The following is a 20,769-nucleotide window of genomic DNA, read 5'->3' as shown; positions in this document are numbered from 1 at the left end:
TGATACAAATATGAATTTTTACAAAGTCTGCTGCTTCAGTTTGTATGATGGCAATTTGCATATACTCCAGAATGTTATGAAGAGTGATCAGATGAATTGCAAATAATTGCAAAGTCCCTCTTTGCCATGCAAATGAACTGAATCCCCCCCAAAACATTTCCACTTCATTTCAGCCCTGCCACAAAAGGATCAGCTGACATCATGTCAGTGATTCTCTCGTTAACACAGGTGTGAGTGTTGACGAGGACTAGGCTGGAGATCACTCTGTCATGCTGATTGAGTTTGAATAACAGACTGGAAGCTTCAAAGGGAGGGTGGTGCTTGGAATCATTGTTCTTCCTCTGTCAACCATGGTTACCTGCAAGGAAACACGTGCCGTCATCATTTCTTTGCACAAAAAGGGCTTCACAGGCAAGGATATTAATGCCAGTAAGATTGCACCTAAATCAACCATTTATCGGATCGTCAAGAACTTCAAGGAGAGCGGTTCAATTATTGTGAAGAAGGCTTCAGGGCGCCAAGAAAGTCCAACAAGCGCCAGGATCGTCTCCTCTAGTTGATTCCGCTGCGGGATCGGGGCACCACCAGTACAGAGCTTGCTCAGGAATGGCAGCAGGCAGGTGTGAGTACATCTTCACGAACAGTGAGGCGAAGACTTTTGGAGGATGGCCTGGTGTCAAGAAGGGCAGCAAAGAAGCCACTTCTGTCCAGGAAAAACTTCAGGGACAGACTGATATTCTGTAAAAGGTACAGGGATTGGACTGCTGAGGACTGGGTCCGATTATTTGGGGCATCCGGAAAAAAGCTTGTCCAGAGAAGACATGGTGAGCGCTACCATCAGTCCTGTGTCATGCCAACAGTAAAGCATCCTGAGACCATTCATGTGTGGGGTTGCTTCTCAGCCAAGGGAGTGGGCTCACTCACAATTTTGCTTAAGAACACGGCCATGAATAAAGAATGGTACCAACACATCCTCCGAGAGCAACTTCTCCCAACCATCCAGGAACGGTTTGGTGACGAACAATGCCTTTTCCAGCATGATGGAGCACCTTGCCATAAGGAAAAGGTGATAACTAAGTGGCTCGGGGAACAAAACATAGATATTTTGGGTCCATGGCCAGGAAACTCCCCAGACCTTAATCCCATTGAGAACTTGTGTTCAATCCTCAAGAGGCGGGTAGACAAACAAAACCCCACAGATTCTGAAAAACTCCAAGCATTGATTATGCAAGAATGGGCTGCCTTCAGTCAGAATGTGGCCCAAAAGTTAATTGACAGCATGACAGGGCAGATTGCAGAGGTCTTGAAAAAGAAGGGTCAGCACTGCAAATATTGACTCTTTGCATCAACTTCATGTAATTGTCAAAAGCCTTTGACACTTGAAATGCTTGTAATTATACTTCAGTATTCCATAGTAACATCTGACAACAATATCTAAAGACACTGAAGCAGCAAACTTTGGAAATCAATATATGTGTCATTCTCAAAACTTTTGGCCACGACTGTAGACAACGTCTACTGGTCGTTGCACACTTGTGCTGAAATACCTCTAAAAACCGACATTATGTATCTGTTACTGTGCCTGCTCTTTACTCAATGCCATCATGGATTAAATTGGGTGAGTGAATTATCTTCGCCTTATGCCCTACAATTTGCAAACGCTCCGAGACCATAATGTCAATACCACCAGGAACTTGGTCTCTCTCTGCAATTGCATTTGTACCACTCTCAAACGCAACTGGACCTACACTTGATGACATACTTCCAAAATCTCAAACTATTGAATGACAAAAATTATTCTGTGTCAAAAGACTGTTTGTTTTATTGACAATGGTGCTGGCTCCGCCAAGTCCTCACGCATTGGACAACAGATTTATTGTTATGCTTTTTTTGTTGATCTCTGGTAACGTGTGACCAAACCCTGGGCCGGTAGATACCATGCGATCTCTACCGACTCCCTATGATTTCAAAAACAGAGCAGGTTTAGGCCTCTTGCATGTTAATGTCAGACGTCTATTTACAAAAATAGACATGATTAGAATATGGGCCAAAATGACAAATGCAGACAATGGCTTTATCAGAAACTTGACTAAAGAAGTCTGTGTCAAATAACTCGATTTCTATTGATGGGTACACGGTTTTTAGAACAGATCGGATGAGTAAAGGAGGAGGGGTTGCAATTCATGTTAAATCCGAGTTTAACACCTCTGCAATTCTCTCGATTACCAAAGCCAAACATTTTGAATTGCTTGCGGTTAAAGTGAACACAAACTCAACAAAAAAAAGAAGTGTCCTCTCACAATCAACTGCGTTTATTTTCAGCAAACTTAACATGTGTAAATATTTGTATGACCATAACAAGACACAACAACTGAGACATAAACTGAACAAGTTCCACAGACCTGTGACTAACAGAAATTGAATAATGTGTCCCTGAACAAAGGGGGGGGTCAAAATCAAAAGTAACAGTAAGTATCTGGTGTGGCCACCAGCTGCATTAAGTACTGCAGTGCATCTCCACCTCATGGACTGCACCAGATTTGCCAGTTCTTGCTGTGAGATGTTACCCCAGTCTTCCACCAAGGCACCTGCAAGTTCCCGGACATTTCTGGGGGGAATGACCCTAGCCCTCACCCACCGATCCAACAGGTCCCAGACGTGGTCAATGGGATTGAGATCTGGGCTCTTCGCTGGCCATGGCAGAACACTGACATTCCTGTCTTGCAGGAAATCACGCACAGAACGAGCAGTATGGCTGGTGGCATTGTCATGCTGGAGGGTCATGTTAGGCTGAGCCTGCAGGAAGGGTACCACATGAGGGAGGAAGATGTCTTCCCTGTAATGCACAGCGTTGATTTTGCCTGCAATGACAACAAGCTCAGTCCGATGATGCTGAGAACACACCGCCCCATACCAGGACAGACCCTCCACCTCAAAATGTATCCCGCTCAAGAGTACAGGCCTCTGTAATGCTCATTACTTCGATGATAAACGCGAATAATACCATCACCCCTGGTGAGACAAAACCACTTTTTGCCAGTCCTGCCTGGTCCAGCGACGGTGGGTTTGTGCCCATAGGCGACGTTGTTGCCGGTGATGTCTGGTGAGGGACCTGCCTTACAACAGGCCTACACGCCCTCAGTCCAGCCTCTCTCGGCCTATTGCGGACAGTATGAGCACTGATGGAGGGATTGTGCGTTCCTGGTGTAACTCGGGCAGTTGTTGTTGACATCCTGTACCTGTCCCGCAGGTGTGATGTTCGGATGTACCAATCCTGTGCATGTGTTACGTGGTCTACCACTGTCTGCCCTGTCTCCCTGTAGCACTGTTTTAGGCTTCTTACAGTTCCCGACATTGCCATTAATTGCCCTGGCCACATCTGCAGACCTCATGCCTCTTGCAACATGCCTAAGGCATGTTCACACAGATGAGCAGGGACCCTGGGCATCTTTCTTTTGGTATTTTTCAGAGTCAGTAGAAAGGCCTCCTTAAGTATCCTAGGTTTTCATAACTGTGACCTTAATTGCCGACCGTCTGTAAACTGTTAGTGTCTTAACGACCGTTCCACAGGTGCATGTTCATTAATTGTTTATGGTTCATTGAACAAGCATGGGATCCAGTGTTTAAACCCTTTACAATGAAGATATGTGCAGTTATTTGGATTTTTACTAATTATCTTTGAAATACAGGGTCCTGAAAAAGAGACGTCTCCCACATCACTGTAGTCGGCTTCTACAGACCGGCTTTGGGAGGCGCACTAAACTCTTTCAATGTCATGCACAAGTTAAATGACTCAATTTGTTTTTTTAAATGAGATTTGAACTGGGACATGCTTAAATCTGTCTGGCTTTAGATTGGGGCACAGCACCACAACTGCAGCTATGGCAGTGGCAAATGACATTAATGCACTTGATAAAAAGCAACATTGTGCTGCTCTGTTTGTGGATTCATCAAAGGCCTTTGATTCAGTTGACCATGAACTGTTGCTCGCTAGACTCAGAAACATTGGTCTCAGTGAAGAGGCAGTAAATTGGTTTAGGAATTCTTTCTGACAGAACACAATGTGTATATACTGACAATTAAAAGTCTAGCTTTCTTGAGATTAATTTAGGTGTGCCCCAGGGTTCCATTTTAGCTCCAGTGTTCTCAATTTTTATGAATGAAATGGGATACAACCAGCAAAGTTACATCTATATGCAGATGATACAGTCATATATTCATGTGCTCCTTCTCTGGTTCAGGCTGTGGATGAGCTCCAGACTGCTTGTCAGTCAATGCAGGCTTCCCTTTATGGTCTTGAATGTACAAAAAACTAAATTCATGACCTTTACCAGAGCTAGAACTCTGCCAGAGAAGGTTATTATTGTCACATCTGGTGGCTTATCCATTGAAAAAGTGTCATCCTACAAATACCTAGGTATTTGGTTGGATGACAAGTTGTCCTTTAAAGTTCATGTAGATCATTTTGTGACAAAGCTTAAATTGAAACTGGGTTTTTATTTTCTTAAGGCTCTTTTGGCTAGAAAGAAGCTTGTTCGGGCCATTTTTCTCTTTAATTGATTATGGTGACTTGCTGTATATGCATGCAGCCTCCTCTGTCTTACAGAGACTGGACTCTGGTTATCATGCATCCTTGCATTTTATTACAAATGCCAAGTCACTCACCCACCATTGCACATTGTACCAAATGGTAGGTTGGACCTCACTTTATATGTGCAGAAAGATACATTTGTATATCTACAAAGCCCTTTTGGGTAAACTCCCTCTTTACCTCTGTAGTCTGGCCTCCTTCACCACCAGCAGTTACCATACCCGGTCTGCTAGGTGGTTGCTACTTAAAGTCCCCATTCACAGTATTAGGCAAGACTGACTTTTCTTCTTGTGCACCAGAGGCATGGAATAGTCTACAATCCATGCTTCATCTAGATATGTTAGTGCCACTGAATTAATTTAAAAAATGTTGTATGTTTTAATGATGTATTGATTGTTGCTGCCTTCTTGGCCAGGTCTCCCTTGAAAAAGAGACTGGGTCTCAATGGGCTTTTCTTGGTTTAAAAGAAATAAATCATTATCCTGCAACGAGTGAGGTCTGGCCACCCGACAACCTGCCTGCTCAACCCCATCGCCTTCTCCAGACCATCTCTGGAGACCTCCTATTCGTCACTTCCCTCATCAATTCATCCTTGACCACTGTCTGCGTCCCTTCTGACTTCAAAATGTCTTGAGCTGCTCCCCTCCTCAAGAAACCAACACTCGACTCCTCTGATGTTAAACTATAGACCTGTATCCCTTTTCTTTCCAAAACACTTGTGTGCTGTCTCTGATCAACTTTCTCGCTCTCTCTCAAAGATCTTCTTGACTCTAACTGTATGTCGCTCTGGAAAAGAGCGTCTGCTAAATGACTCAAATGTAAATGTACAATCGAATGCACCACGGGCACTGTACTATCAATCTGCCCTTAGTTGTGACATGTTCCACTTCTCTCCACCAGATGTCTCTACTTCCATTCAGCTCCAGAGAAAAGGTGAATCAAGCACACACTTAGCACCTTTTTCTCTATCTAGAACCTAAAAGGTTCTTCGGGCTGTACCCATAGGAGACCCCTTTGAAGAACCCTTTTTGGTTCTAGGTAGAACCCCTATGAGTTTCATGTAAGACCTTTTGCACAGAGGGTTCTACCTGGAACCGAAAAGGGTTCTCCTTTGGGGACTGCTGGAATCCTTTTGGAAACATTTGTATGTAAGAGTGTGCCAGTAGATTTAATCATTCTATTGCACAAAATGTATTAAGTGATGAAGTGGTGCTTTAAACTGTAATATTTTATCCTCCCGGGTCTTCCTTTAGATATGGAGGTGGTTAAAGGTGAGTTCTCTCTTACTTCCCTGCCATGAAAAATAGATTCACTGTAACAACATAAATGTTGTATATTAAAATCTGTTTCCCCTATAGAGATTCTGATGACAGCCCCCAGACCAGCTCAGGGAGAGGGTATGTATTAACTGTCTGGTGTCTAATGATGTCCGTCTGATTTCATCTTTCAGATTATGACGCAACCTACGACAATGACCTTGACTATGACTCCTGTAAGTCATAGTTTATAGATGTGTATATACATAAATGTGTGTGTGTGTGTATATAACTGTTTAGTTGTGTTGGCCATGTGGATACTTTGTTTCTAAGTTGATACAGATGTTTAACATCTTTTTTTGGAATTTGTATGTTTACAGGGGATGAATCAGCATCAAATCCTTGTAAGTATTTCTATGTAGTCTAGCATAAGATTAATGTACTTCAGACCCAGGCTATGACCTGTCATTGGTTTCAGTGCTTCAGATAGATGAGATTGCCACTGTTGTCCTTCCAGGGCCGGCCCCCCCCTCCAGACTGAGCTCTGTCAGAGTCTTCTCCTCTTCTGGTAAGGGGCCTACACGACATAACATATGACTGAAAGTTAATGTTTCTCACCTGTTTTTCTTAATGTCCAACATGTTTTATTCTGAAGTTGATGGAGACCCTCACTTTGTGGTCCAGCTCCCTAAACTGAAACAGAATCTGTGTTTCACGGTGGACGGCAGGGCCAACGATGTGCTGAGACTGCTGGAAGACTCCGAGAGAGGTTAGTCAGCACAGACTACCAAGACAAGTCCAGAACTCTCATATTATATTACTGGCATGCAATTTCATTTTAGCAATGTGCCGTATAATTTGAGAAGCACACTGACATTGTATAGGAACAGAATTGAATAGGAACTCATTAATACGAACACATTAATCCTGTTAATGCATATATATATATATATATATATATATATATACAGTGCCTTGCGAAAGTATTCGGCCCCCTTGAACTTTGCGACCTTTTGCTACATTTCAGGCTTCAAACATAAAGATATAAAACTGTATTTTTTGTGAAGAATCAACAACAAGTGGGACACAATCATGAAGTGGAACGACATTTATTGGATATTTCAAACTTTTTTAACAAATCAAAAACTGAAAAATTGGGCGTGCAAAATTATTCAGCCCCATTAAGTTAATACTTTGTAGCGCCACCTTTTGCTGCGATTACAGCTGTAAGTCGCTTGGGGTATGTCTCTATCAGTTTTGCACATCGAGAGACTGAAATTTTTTCCCATTCCTCCTTGCAAAACAGCTCGAGCTCAGTGAGGTTGGATGGAGAGCATTTGTGAACAGCAGTTTTCAGTTCTTTCCACAGATTCTCGATTGGATTCAGGTCTGGACTTTGACTTGGCCATTCTAACACCTGGATATGTTTATTTTTGAACCATTCCATTGTAGATTTTGCTTTATGTTTTGGATCATTGTCTTGTTGGAAGACAAATCTCCGTCCCAGTCTCAGGTCTTTTGCAGACTCATCAGGTTTTCTTCCAGAATGGTCCTGTATTTGGCTCCATCCATCTTCCCATCAATTTGAACCATCTTCCCTGTCCCTGCTGAAGAAAAGCAGGCCCAAACCATGATGCTGCCACCACCATGTTTGACTGTGGGGATGGTGTGTTCAGGTTGATGAGCTGTGTTGCTTTTACCCCAAACATAACGTTTTGCATTGTTGCCAAAAAGTTCAATTTTGGTTTCATCTGACCAGAGCACCTTCTTCCACATGTTTGGTGTGTCTCCCAGGTGGCTTGTGGCAAACTTTAAACAACACTTTTTATGGATATCTTTAAGAAATGGCTTTCTTCTTGCCACTCTTCCATAAAGGCCAGATTTGTGCAATATACAATTGATTGTTGTCCTATGGACAGAGTCTCCCACCTCAGCTGTAGATCTCTGCAGTTCATCCAGAGTGATCATGGGCCTCTTGGCTGCATCTCTGATCAGTCTTCTCCTTGTATGAGCTGAAAGTTTAGAGGGACGGCCAGGTCTTGGTAGATTTGCAGTGGTCTGATACTCCTTCCATTTCAATATTATCGCTTGCACAGTGCTCCTTGGGATGTTTAAAGCTTGGGAAATCTTTTTGTATCCAAATCCGGCTTTAAACTTATTCACAACAGTATTCCTTGTTCTTCATGATGCTCTCTGCGCTTTTAACGGACCTCTGAGACTATCACAGTGCAGGTGCATTTATACGGACACTTGATTACACACAGGTGGATTGTATTTATCATCATTAGTCATTTAGGTCAACATTGGATCATTCAGAGATCCTCACTGAACTTCTGGAGAGAGTTTGCTGCACTGAAAGTAAAGGGGCTGAATAATTTTGCACGCCCAATTTTTCAGTTTTTGATTTGTTAAAAAAGTTTGAAATATCCAATAAATGTCGTTCCACTTCATGATTGTGTCCCACTTGTTGTTGATTCTTCACAAAAAAATACAGTTTTATATCTTTATGTTTGAAGCCTGAAATTTGCCCCACTGTGTGTGTGTGTGTGTGTGTGTGTGTGTGTGTGTGTGTGTGTGTGTGTGTGTGTGTGTGTGTGTGTGTATATATATATATATATATATATATATATATATATATATATATATATATATATATACACACACACAGTGGGGAGAACAAGTATTTGATACACTACCGATTTTGCAGGTTTTCCTACTTACAAAGCATGTAGAGGTCTGTACTTTTTATCATAGGTACACTTCAACTGTGAGAGTTCAGAAATTCAGAAAATCACATTGTATGATTTTTAAGTAATTAATTTGCATTGGCACTGTATCAAATACTTGTTCTCCCCACTGTCTATATATATATACAGTGGGGCAAAAAAGTATTTAGTCAGCCACCAATTGTGCAAGTTCTCCCACTTAAAAAGATGAGAGGCCTGTAATTTTCATCATAGGTACACTTCAACTATGACAGACAAAATGAGAAATAAATTCCAGAAAATCACATTGTATGAATTTATTTGCAAATTATGGTGGAAAATAAGTATTTGGTCACCTACAAACAAGCAAGATATCTGGCTCTCACAGACCTGTAACTTCTTCTTTAAGAGGCTCCTCTGTCCTCCACTCGTTACCTGTATTAATGGCACCTGTTTGAACTTGTTATCAGTATAAAAGACACCTGTCCACAACCTCAAACAGTCACACTCCAAACTCCACTATGGCCAAGACCAAAGAGCTGTCAAAGGACACCAGAAACAATTGTAGACCTGCAGAAAATGTTTGACCTCTGTCATTGCCAACAAAGGGTATATAACAAAGTATTGAGCAACTTTTGCTATTGACCAAATACTTATTTTCCACCATAATTTGCAAATAAATTCATTAAAAATCCCACAATGTGATTTTCTTAATTTTTTTTCCTCATTTTGTCTGTCATAGTTGAAGTGTACCTATGATGAAAATTACAGGCCTCTCTCACCTTTTTAAGTGGGAGAACTTGCACAATTGGTGGCTGACTAAATACTTTTTTGCCCCACTGTGTGTGTGTGTGTGTGTGTGTGTGTGTGTGTGTGTGTGTGTGTATATATATATATATCTCACACACACAGTTAACCATTGCCTTCCTCTCACTGAAGGTATCATGGTGGATGGTCATTTGATGTGGGCTCCATCCAACCAAGATGTCGAAGACCGTTCCCGTACATACTTTGACCAGATAACCATCTCCACCAGGGGCGGGACAGGTGTGCTGGGCTCCATAATGATCACCCTCTCATTGGATGATGTGGTGGTGGAGGGGGAGGGGCGGGACACCCTACACACCAATCAGGAGGGATCTGTGACAAGGCAGGGTGTGATGGTTTCCATGGAAAGCAGAGATGACTTCCATCAGAGCTGTTGGATCGAGCTGACGAAGGACATTAGTTTCCTGGTTCTCTTCCACCACTACAGACACCCCAGCTACCTGCAGATGGCACACCTCGGATTCTACATCGCTGACGGACAGGGCCTCTCTCTTTCAACCAAAGGCCTACTGGGTACATTCATTTATCACCCTTCAATTACTTTAAACGGGTTTCTTTGTCTTTTTGCACCTGACCCTAAAGCCCCTGCATATGTAATGATTTAGTGATTGTTCTCTTGTCCCAACAGGCCAGTTCCAGCATGCTGACATGCGTGTCACGCTGATGAAGGACCCTCGTGACACACTGCGTCAGCCCAGTAAAGAGGGGGTGCTGAGGTGGGGGGTGATACACATGCCCGTCACCCTACAGGACAAGACCCTGAAGGACACAGTGAGGAAAGGTCACCTGGGAAGTTGTTGGGTCGTGCCCAAGGCGCAGGTGGAGAGACTGCTGGGGCATCCCTACCAGAGCTATGTGGTGGATCACCTGTAAATACTCACTGGCACTTTTCAAATGTCCATCCTAGCACACTAGTTAGAATACTATACATGCCTAATGCATTGCTTTATATTAAGTGGTATGGAGATTGGAACCGAGACACTCATCTAGCTATCCCCTTCACCTCAAAGCTGGGTAGCTCAGGCCCTGGGAAACTCTGTAAGGACAAACAGCACTGGGACAATGGGTGCTGCTGGCTAGCCTTCAATACCAATGTCACATAGTGAGTTATTACTCTCTGAGAGCACCGGTGGCAGTGTGCATGAATGCATATTCATGATTATGAGAGGAAAAAGAGAGCCAATTACGAGACAGAGAAAATAGAGGGCAAAAGAGAACAAGAGACAGATGCAAAAGAGAAAACGTGAGAGACCGATACAAAGAGAAAAATTGTGAGAGACCGAGGGAGAGTCCAGTAAGTATTATGAGGTAATTCACACAGGTGTCAGACATGAATAAATAAAGGATATGGGCTGATGTCATTGCACCACTCCTTTCTGAAACAACAATAGTTACAGACTTCTCCTTCTGCAGTTAACATTGCAACAGTAAGGTCTTAATTTTCTGTATACTTCGGCAGACAAATGCTGCTTGATCTTCACATACAGCTAATTCCAATCTCTCCTTCACGCAAATCATGTTTCATAAGTACTTTTAGAATTCCAATGTTATAACAAATATATTAATAGATGATTTGAGCATAATTTTAAGTGTCAGGGTTGTGTATATACAGTATGTATATTCCTAAAATGACTAAATATTATAAATAATCTATGGAACTTGTTTTGGTCTTATTGGGTAGGTAGTTTTACACAAATTATTTAGTTCTGTTAAAACACATCGACTCTCAGACACTGGATTTGACTTTTCAGGTTTGCCATGTGCTTTTAATTTTTTTTCTATACTTTTGTTCATAGTTTAATTCATTTTATTTGTTACACAAGACATGGTTCACATACTAGTGATCAAACAAAGGACTGTAAGTTGTTTACTTCTCCGTCTGCCCTATGTTTTCAGCAATTTCAAGGGATGTCATCAATAATATTAGTCAAAGGCCAAAGCCTCTTAAATGAATACATCAAACCACATTTTAGGCTTTCATTTAAATAAAGAGACAGCGTCTGGTGTCGAGGAAGGGGAAAAATGCCCAAATATAACTAGCTACGCTTGCAGAGTAAACTCAACATAATTCCAGTATGAAATTCACACAATGTGAAAACTGTGCACAGTCAAACTGTAGAAATGAGTCTAAAAGATGACTGGACTGAAGGGTTGAAAGCTTAATTGAACCCTATGATTGAGGACCAGACTGTTGCTATCGTCCCACTGTCCTTCATCACAACCTGTTATAAGATCTGTTAATGTTTAACCCATGTAAAACTGTAATAACCAGTAAATCAGGTAAACATGATACAACAAAACTAAAACAATGAAGTCGGCATATGCATCACTTTGAGATCAGTTATGATAATATAACAAACTAATAGCAGAGAAGCATATTCAGCATTACCTTCCATCACCATAACGTCAGTGAAATCAAATAAATGAGCATTGTACTAAGACACACAGAGCCACCCCAAATACGTAAAAACTGAGGCGTTTAGAGATATGAGGGACTACATGAAGGGATCGGCAATAATTCCCACTAACGTCATCCATGTTACTGTAATCGAATTTGAAGGGAAATGTTGTGGCATCTATCTCAGCATTGCTGCCCACAATTGATATGTACTGTAAATAACTAACCAAGCTGCAGATCCAAATCTCAAAACAATGTCATGCCTGGAAACATATAGATGAAGAGAACACCGCTAACCTCAAAGGGTCAGACGGAATGGAGGTTAAGGGTTTCTACAATGGAGGAGATTCACATTAGGGCCCAGCCAAGTCCACAGAACCCCAGGATTTACTAGAACATAGAAATAGAATGACTAGAATTTCTGAGATTCTATCGCTGTTATATTAGACTGTGGTGGTAGTTAGTGGAAATACAATGTTCACAGTTAGCAGTCATGAAAGACACCAGACATTTGCAGCATCAAGTCAACCAACTGACATCAATAAGCAGAGGAATGATCGGCAGATAACATTGTTTTTAAATATACTGAAATTATTTGAGAACCCAAACATATTGGATAAGACCCCAAATTTAAGGCTAAAACCAAGTAAAAGCAATTGGTTCATACTCTGGGGAGGCACTTCATATCGAGGCCTCAGAACCTTTTGTAATGGTGCATTCTGTTAAGTGTTTTACATTTTGGGAGTGTCCGCGTTTCCCTCCACTTGCTACTGTAAGGTTGCCTAGCAGGAGTCCAAAGGGAATTTGTCTCTCTGTGTGACATACACAACAAGGGTTAGTTAGACCACAACAATGATCTGGAGCTTACTTTCACTACAAGCCGAGAGTTCAGTCTTCCTTCTTTTACACAAAAGCAATACTTTCCTGATCTCAAGTCTGCGACAGTCCCTAACTACATTTGTTTTTTATCACCTTGCTTCATCGTATCTCAACATGTAGTGATCTGATTTCCTCCTACTGAGTACAACTCAGTGCTATCCTTGGGATGTCCCTACCCTAAACCTAACCATAACCCTTACCTAACCCTAACCTTGATCCTTACCTTAACCATTTTCAACTTCAATGGGGTGACATCAGTTCGGTTATCCCAAGGACACTGTTTAGACTTTCTCATTTCATGAAAAATGTATTCATGTAACCTCACCAACATGCCTAGCCTCCAGACAGACCCTCACTGTAACCGCCCTCTCTCATTCTTCTACACAACACATTCCCTTTTCAGTTTGACCTCAAAGTCCACTTCAGAGTATTACAGTCCATGTTTCTATTTCAAATTCAGTAAACTTCATAACTTCAGCAAGTGAAAATGCGCACCAAATGTTGAAATAAAAACTCTAAACATTTAAAAAATAAAGAACGGAAACCATTCAAATCGTAACTTTGACATCACACAACAAACAGAGAAATAAAACGTGGTTTTAGGGACAACAGAACAGTTAGCCACCGGTTAGCTTAACTACTAGCACAGAGAACAGAGCAGCGCTGCAAAGTGAGCACTCAGTTTGACAGAACAGCCTATTGATATTATAACTTTTCATTTTAAAACATTTTGTCTGACCGAGCGAGAGATTTGCCGAAAAAAGAGCAGTTGTCTATGTAAATAAGTAACAGGTTAAATAGTAGGAAGAGAACAGGGTGAAAGCAGGGTTGACAGGAGGGAATGATCAGTGTAAGAATGGCCCAGCCTTCAGAACGCTGCCGCATCATCGTGTTCTATGTGCAATACTACTGTGTATTCATGCATGTTGAAAAGTGAAAAGGCTTTTGAAATTGCAACTACAATGAATCGGTCTACCTCTAATGATCATAGTTTAGATGTAGTTTAAAATGGAATGAGAGACCATATCAACCTTGCCTTTCAGTGAGAGATAGAAATAGGGAATGTGAGTCTTGGAACAATGTGCTGTGTGTGTGTTTTAATTATGTTTGAGTATGGAGACCTCAGGAGGGGGCAAAAAGGAGGACAACTGGAAGGCAGAACCTCCCTGTCTACTCTAGAACCTTCTAGAACTCCCCTGAACACTCCCACCATCTCCCATATAAGGTACCCTACCCAGTACCCTGCCCCTACAATCTGTAAATGATCTAACTCGTTACCCTTTGTACTCTTTACCCTGCCCTCTACCACCTCATCCATATATTCTGCCTTCTTCCATTAACCCCCTCTTCACTCCCTTCTCTGCCCCGCCCTCTCCCTGATGCCCCTCCCTCCTCATTGCTCATCCTCCCCAAACACATCGTTCTGTTTGCGTTTCATGTTCTCAAAGTCAAAGTCGCTTCCGGTCATACGCTTGTAGATGTCCTTGATGTCGTTGCAGGTGGTCTCGAAGTGAGTGGTGGCGTCGTAGGCCGATGAGGCAAATATCTGAACGAGACATAAAATCACACCAATTTTTTTTCACTCAACTGCCTTGTCCTAAAACATGTCTCAGAAATGTGGTGTTTTAGCAATATAGGAGGTATATCCAGATGTGTTTGACTCACCTGACTCTCAGTACCATCGTCTGTGGGCTCATAGAGGTCACTGAGGGACACAAACCTACAGATAAAGAGGGAAGAGGTAAGTTATTGACTTACAAAAGCCTCCTTACTGCTATTCATTTTATTCATTTGGGATAGCACACATCGTACAAGCTGAGTTTTGGACAGTGATGAAACAACACGAGATATACAGTATAATATATATATAAATACATAATATGTAAGTCGCTCTGGAATATAGCATCTACTAAATTACTAAAATGTAAATTATAATACATGCCATTTAGCAGACGCTTTTATCCAAAGCGACTTAGTCATGTATGCATAAATGTTATGTATGGGTGGTCCCGGGAATTGAACCCACTTTCCTGGTGTTGCACGCACCATATGCTCTACCAACTGAACTACAGAGGACCAAGACAATCAGAGAAGTGGGAGGGAGAAGAGGAATGGAGGAGAGGAGGAGAAGACAGAAGGAAGAGAGAGAAGACAGGAGGGAGCAGAGCAGAGGAAGGGGGACTAGAGAGGAGGGAGAAGAGAGTAGTAAAGGGGAGGAAGAGGTAGTAGAGAAGAGGGAGTAGAGACACACTTCTGGTCAATGGGTTCCAGCAGCTCCAGAGCAGGCTCTATCTCAGCCTCAGGCTCGTTGGTCTCCACAGTGGTGCTGACAATGGCAATGTACTTCCCCTGGGCCGCCACATTGTGGGCATAGGAGATCATACACACGTAGATGTCTGGAGGACAGAACACAAGTTCGATCAGTTTAGGGATTTGGAAAAGAGGGTTTGCGATATATGGCAAATATATCACGGCTAAGGACTGTGTCCAGGCACTCGGCGTTGCTCTGTGCATAAGAACAGCCCTTAGCCGTGGTATATTGGACATATACCACACCCCCTCGTGCCTTATTGCTTAAGTATAAAATATGCCTGACAAATATGTTCTGTGGCAGTCACTTTGCTTTTCTGATAACTAACTGTGTATTCGATTGAGATTTTACAATTGTACTTTTCTGGACTATTCCAGACTTTTTCACTCTCCAACAACACTGCTATTGTACTTTATGTGAGGTAAACTTACTGGTAGAGAGAACATCTGACAACAGGAAGTCAGAAACATCCCATCTTAGTAAACCTGTATTTGGTCCACCCCTCACCTGACTTGCGGTTGACCTGGTTCTGGGGGATGATGATCTGACAGGAGTTGGCGTCATTGGTGTCCTTGATCGGGTGGCTGAGGATACAGATGACCCTGATCACCTGACCTGCCTTACGCACACGGTCCTGGATGTAGCTGGGGTCACAGATTAGCTGTTTGCACCGAGCCACCTAACAAGGGAAGGACAATATAGAAGACAACAATGTCAATCTAACATGCTGTACTTTCTCTCTTCTACCAATTGTATATGTGCAGGTATTGTTCACTTTTCTTCAGTGCATTATCAGCAGTCTTGACTACTTTACTATAAGGTAAAGAGATTAGATCTTATAGACCTATTAGATTGTGATTTTATTGATAGTTTAGCGTGCTTTTTATAGATAGATTGTGATTTTATAGAAGTGATTAGATTGTGGTTTTATAGAACTGATTAGATGGTGAATTTACCTCTCCCTCAGACTTCACTCCCACCACATGGCCATCCTCCATCACTATCTCCTCCACTGGTTTGTTGAGCATGTAGGTTCCTCCATAAATTGCACTCAATCTAACAATGTATGAGAGAGAGACTATGAATTATACGTTATTATAAATATGCTAGTACACTATTGAATACATTTACAATTTAGTCAGTTAGCTTTAGCAGACTATTTTATCCTTATCCAGAGTGACTTAAGATCAGAATTCTATATGAACAGCTTTGTCTGACTAAAGAAAGGACATAGAGATTTAGGGATTACAAATGTAACACACAGACCTGGCAAATCCTTGAGGCAGCTCCCCCAGGCCATAGAGGGGGTACAGGTAGGGGCTTTTCCCATATCGGGCCAGGGATTCACTGTACAGCTTGATACGATTGATGGTCTCCAAACAGGGCACATCAAGGTAGCTGGAGAAAGGGAGACACATGATCAATAGGAGTCAGGGTGTGCTTTGAGGAAATTAAAATTTCCTCAATGCTTTTCAAAGCATTAATTTGGAATTTCAGTTTACTTCCTGATAGGCCCTGGCCCAGGTTAAATCTCAGTAGCGATTGGTAATCAATCTAAGTGCTCTTACTCGTCTGTCCTGTAGAGGGCCAGGGCGTGGCCAGTGAAGTCGATGACATCCTGACCCAGGTCAAACTTCTTGTACACATCTCTCATGGTGGTGACTTTGGGGTCGACGCCCTCGAAGGTCTTAGGGTCGTTCTCGTCAAAGTTGGCCACAAACACAAGGAATTTCCGGAACCTTCTCTTCTCAAACATACCCATAAGATCTGGAGGACACGTGACAAAAACAAAAGTGACAGCTCTGCCTCATATACGAGACACTATACTGTATATATAGTAGGAAAACGTTAATAAATGTAATCTTTGATGGTATATATAGCAAACTCACAACACAATCTAAAGTACAGGTCACTGTATATTCAAACTTACTTGAAGCTAGAGCCTCAGTCTCAGTTGAAGGAACCTTGTAGATCTTTCCTCCCTTGTACACAAAACTACCCTCCACTACTTTGAAGTCCAGGTATCGTGTCACTTCTGTATATAGCAGCATTTTCACAAGCTGACCTGTTTTATTGGATTGTCAGACAAAAAGGATGGTTTTCATTGAATAACTTCAAGGTATCTCCATGTTTCATAAACAGCCATGCCATATTTTGCTTTATTGGTATCATGATGGCGATTTACATTTTTTCTTGGGTAAATTCTGCTTCCTACTTATACTCATGATGTGGTGATGGTCTGCATACATGAATAAGTTGAGTAACTGAGCAACATGATTTACGATTGAGGCTATTGGTGTACCGATTGGTTCTGTATGTATCGACTGGTAACAGGAATATTCATTCATCTAATAGGTTTAATTGTATCTCTCATTTGCAAACAAAAAACAAATCCCACAACTGACCATTGGCCATAAGAAATTTGGGGATGAGGTCCACGTTCCAGTCTCTTCCACGACCCATAGACTCTGGAGGGCTGTCAGGCAGCTCAAACCGCTTATACAGCTGTGGAAGGGAAATATATGCACGAGTGAAAACATCAATAAATACTCTTACAAATACCAAACCATTAACCTGGGGCAGTGAAAGGAAAATACAGGATAATAAAATATCTGACTTAAACCATGGAGGGCTGGGTGGAACTTTGGAATATATTAAAAATGATGACCATTAGATCCACAATGTTCTACGCCCTTACCTCTTCCAGAGGGGTGATGGAGGAGCTTTCACCTCCATAGTAGGGGTTCCTGTCCATGTGCAGAACTTTCTTTCCATTCACAGACATGATCCCAGAGAGGATGCATTCCTAAAACGAAATGAAAGGCAAAATATGAATCAGTATTAAAAAAGCAAGTGTGTGTGTGTATCAGGAGGGAGAGATAGAGAGAGGAGGGGGGGGGGGGGGGGGTGTAAGAGGGAGGGACAAGATGTACGCAAGCGCGAGCCGATGTCTGAGCCATAACAATAATACTGTACGAATAATACAAATAATACTATTCATAAAAAAACGAACAATTGTAGTATAAATAAAGAAAATACATTTTTTTTCTCTTTGCATCTGCCACCCCAAATAAAATGAGTGTAGTGGATATTGTTCATATTCAGGCTAAATCATTAACTGTCTGCACTAAAAAAATATTCATTTTATGTATATCCATCGTACTCGTAAAATGTTGGCTTTGTCTTATTGTAAACTCTGTACACATGTGCCTCGAATATGGAACAGGGTGTGATGACTGAGGCGAGTCTACGAAACATTATACAGTACTAGGGAGAGGTTCTATTTATTTTAAACCATTCTCAGACCTGCGCAAATGCTGTTCAATGAAGGCCACTACACCATCACTCTGGGGCTACGCCTAAAGATGCTGCACAACGAATGAACAATGCATTGACAACACAAATGTATCCAAATAAATTGTTGCCTACTTGTATCCATTATTCAAAGATATCTTATTAGCTTTGGGGCAGATAGGCTATTTACCATCACATTTTCCTAAAGTCAGCCAGAGATGCAGATGCTCCTATCAATTGCATTATTGGATGAATAAGGAAACATAGGCAAACTTCATAAATGTAAAGTTGAGTATGCTATATCACAAATACAATTGATTAGACTACTTACCGTGAGTCCGGTGCCCAAAACGATCACATCATATTCCTCATCCATGTTGTATCACCGCCTCTCCTGTCTCGCCCTCTTTTGCCTAGTGAAATTTCAGGGAATTGGCAGGAAAGGAAACCAAGTGGAAGAACAGACGCAATTTGTCCCCGTTTCTTTTTAGCAAGTGTATGTTGGTTAGATACCTTTTTAAGTTAGTATTTATTTATAATCAGTTGTAATTTGTAAGTGGAATATGGTCCACACACTGTCACCGGCAAGAACGACCAAAGATGGCCCTAACCATGGAACGCTGTGGAACAGCAATGATGCATTCGCGTCGGAAAGTAGGGCACATCCCTTACGTCTGCGCCTCACACTAGGCTACACCCCTAGTCTCACAACAGACGAAACAGGGAAACCTCAAACCGTCCCTCCTCACATTTAAACAGTTATGTTATTGTATGCTTACGCTATTCATAAAAAGGCTAGATTTATTTTTTAAAACATTTTTCAATTATCTTCTATTGTCTGATTAGACACTAACGTGTGCGTTTTTATTTTATTTTCCCCTTCAGTCCTTTTCATTGCGGTAGGCGCAGCAATTGCGGATGCAGTGGTATTCCTCCGCCAACACTGCTGTTATGAAAAAGCTCAGAAGAATGATAAAAGACTGAAAATAGTTACCGGTAGCTATGTCTTCTATGGGCCTAGTCAACTAGCTGTGTTTATAGGCTAAAAGTAACATCAGCTGTGTAGACTAAAGAATGACATACTATTAATGTTGCCCATGGAGGCATTATGTTGGTTACTTTGTGTAGCCTATTCATGGTGTTATATAAAAAAAAAACATTCATTTTAGCCCTATATGCTAATTCCTCCTCAAGATTAGACACACGTGGAAATGTCTAATGGCCTACTTATTTATACCTTAAGACCACCATATTTGACTAGGTCTAGGGGCCACCTACATATTGACCATATCGATGACTGACAGCAACGAAAACGAAGGTCGGAAATATGCGCACGCTAGCTGTCACTCATATCAGCATTAATGTGACCCGCTCTGACGGTCCACTCAGGTCCTCGTTTCAGGACCAAGGAGAGCACCGCAGGTTTCTGGGACAACAAAGCGCCCGGTTTACTTTAAAAGTCCCATATTATTCAACAATATTCTGAGATAAGGCCTAATGAGGGGTCTATAATAAATAGCCTTTCAATTACTTTATCAGATCATCACAGAGAGACAATTGATAGGCCTACAATCAATAGGCCTTCGTTGCTAGGAATCAAAGGCTAATCCTAACATAATGATTATATAATCTCACAGATCCTTATCTAATTTGATGAAATCTCAAATATTGTGGTGGTAAATCAATTGCAAAATAATCTAGCTATTTTGGGCTATTTCCTTCTTTATTAGTGTTATTGCTTGGCAAAAACGTTTTACTGCCCCCTACACTGTGGAGTGTAGGAGGCAGTATTTTGATGTTTGGATGAAAAACGTACCCAAATTAAACTGCCTATTTCTCAGGCCCAGAAGCTAGAATATGCATATAATTGTCAGATTAGGATAGAAAACACTCTAAAGTTTCCAAAACTGTCAAAATATTGTCTGTGAGTATAACAGAACTGATATTGCAGGCGAAAACCTGAGGAAAATCCAACTAGGAAGTGCCTCTTATTTTGAAAGGTCCCTGTTCCATTGCATGCCTTCCCTCCATTTAAAGGAATATCAACCAGATTCCTCTGCCTATGGCTTCCACATGGTGTGAACAGTCTTTAGACATAGTTTCAGCCTTTTATTCTGAAAAATGGTCAAGAACGATCACATCGCGTCAGTGATGGCTGGGTGCCAGCAGAGTTTTGCATGCGCCAACAGCTTGGAGCAGACATTTTCTCTCTCTCTCCAATTGAAAAAGCTACGGTCCGGTTGAAATATTATTGATTATTTATTGTAAAAACAACCTGAGGATTGATTATAAAAACCGTTTGACATGTTTCTACGAACTTTATGGATACTATTTTGAATTTTCGTCTGCCCCGTCGTGACCGCTCGAGCCTGTGGATTACTGAACATAACGTGCCAACCAAATGGAGGTATTTTGGATCTAAAAAGAATCTTTATGGAATAAAAGGAACATTTATTGTGTAACTGGGAGTCTTGTGAGTGCAAACATCCAAAGATCATCAAAGGTAA

The 20,769-nt window shown here is 41.6% G+C and overlaps 2 protein-coding genes across 5 annotated transcripts in view; one reads left to right on the top strand and one right to left on the bottom strand.

The window, feature by feature from the left end:
- Nucleotides 1-11,038, top strand: part of LOC139416761 (inter-alpha-trypsin inhibitor heavy chain family member 6) — a 32,549-nt gene extending 21,511 nt beyond the window's left edge. Inside the window, exons 11-18 of one of the 4 annotated variants that reach the window (XM_071165812.1) lie at nucleotides 5,492-5,524; nucleotides 5,845-5,862; nucleotides 6,042-6,083; nucleotides 6,228-6,251; nucleotides 6,365-6,415; nucleotides 6,503-6,616; nucleotides 9,492-9,893; nucleotides 10,009-10,354. In XM_071165812.1, coding sequence (XP_071021913.1) covers nucleotides 5,492-5,524; nucleotides 5,845-5,862; nucleotides 6,042-6,083; nucleotides 6,228-6,251; nucleotides 6,365-6,415; nucleotides 6,503-6,616; nucleotides 9,492-9,893; nucleotides 10,009-10,253 — 929 coding nt within the window. In that variant the 3' untranslated portion in view covers nucleotides 10,254-10,354. Of the gene's footprint in view, nucleotides 1-5,491; nucleotides 5,525-5,844; nucleotides 5,863-6,041; nucleotides 6,084-6,227; nucleotides 6,252-6,364; nucleotides 6,416-6,502; nucleotides 6,617-9,491; nucleotides 9,894-10,008 lie in introns of all 4 variants that reach the window. The other 3 variants (XM_071165813.1, XM_071165815.1, XM_071165814.1) reach the window with 3 other exon arrangements.
- Nucleotides 11,039-11,118: 80 nt separating this feature from the next.
- Nucleotides 11,119-18,925, bottom strand: LOC139416777 (rab GDP dissociation inhibitor alpha-like). The gene is made up of 11 exons (XM_071165841.1): nucleotides 18,594-18,925; nucleotides 17,667-17,774; nucleotides 17,374-17,473; nucleotides 16,899-17,033; nucleotides 16,537-16,735; nucleotides 16,235-16,366; nucleotides 15,925-16,024; nucleotides 15,476-15,647; nucleotides 14,909-15,053; nucleotides 14,323-14,377; nucleotides 11,119-14,203 (listed from the first exon to the last, which is right to left on the bottom strand). The coding sequence occupies exons 1-11, from the start codon at nucleotides 18,636-18,638 to the stop codon at nucleotides 14,051-14,053; spliced, it is 1,344 nt and encodes a 447-aa protein (XP_071021942.1). The 5' UTR covers nucleotides 18,639-18,925; the 3' UTR covers nucleotides 11,119-14,050.
- Between the last annotated feature and the right edge of the window lie 1,844 nt (nucleotides 18,926-20,769).

This window comes from Oncorhynchus clarkii, chromosome 9, assembly GCF_045791955.1.
Source record: "Oncorhynchus clarkii lewisi isolate Uvic-CL-2024 chromosome 9, UVic_Ocla_1.0, whole genome shotgun sequence".
In the NCBI taxonomy this organism is placed as follows: domain Eukaryota; kingdom Metazoa; phylum Chordata; class Actinopteri; order Salmoniformes; family Salmonidae; genus Oncorhynchus; species Oncorhynchus clarkii.
The sequence above is the reverse complement of the archived record's forward strand: the minus strand, read 5'-3'. Positions and strand labels throughout refer to the sequence as shown.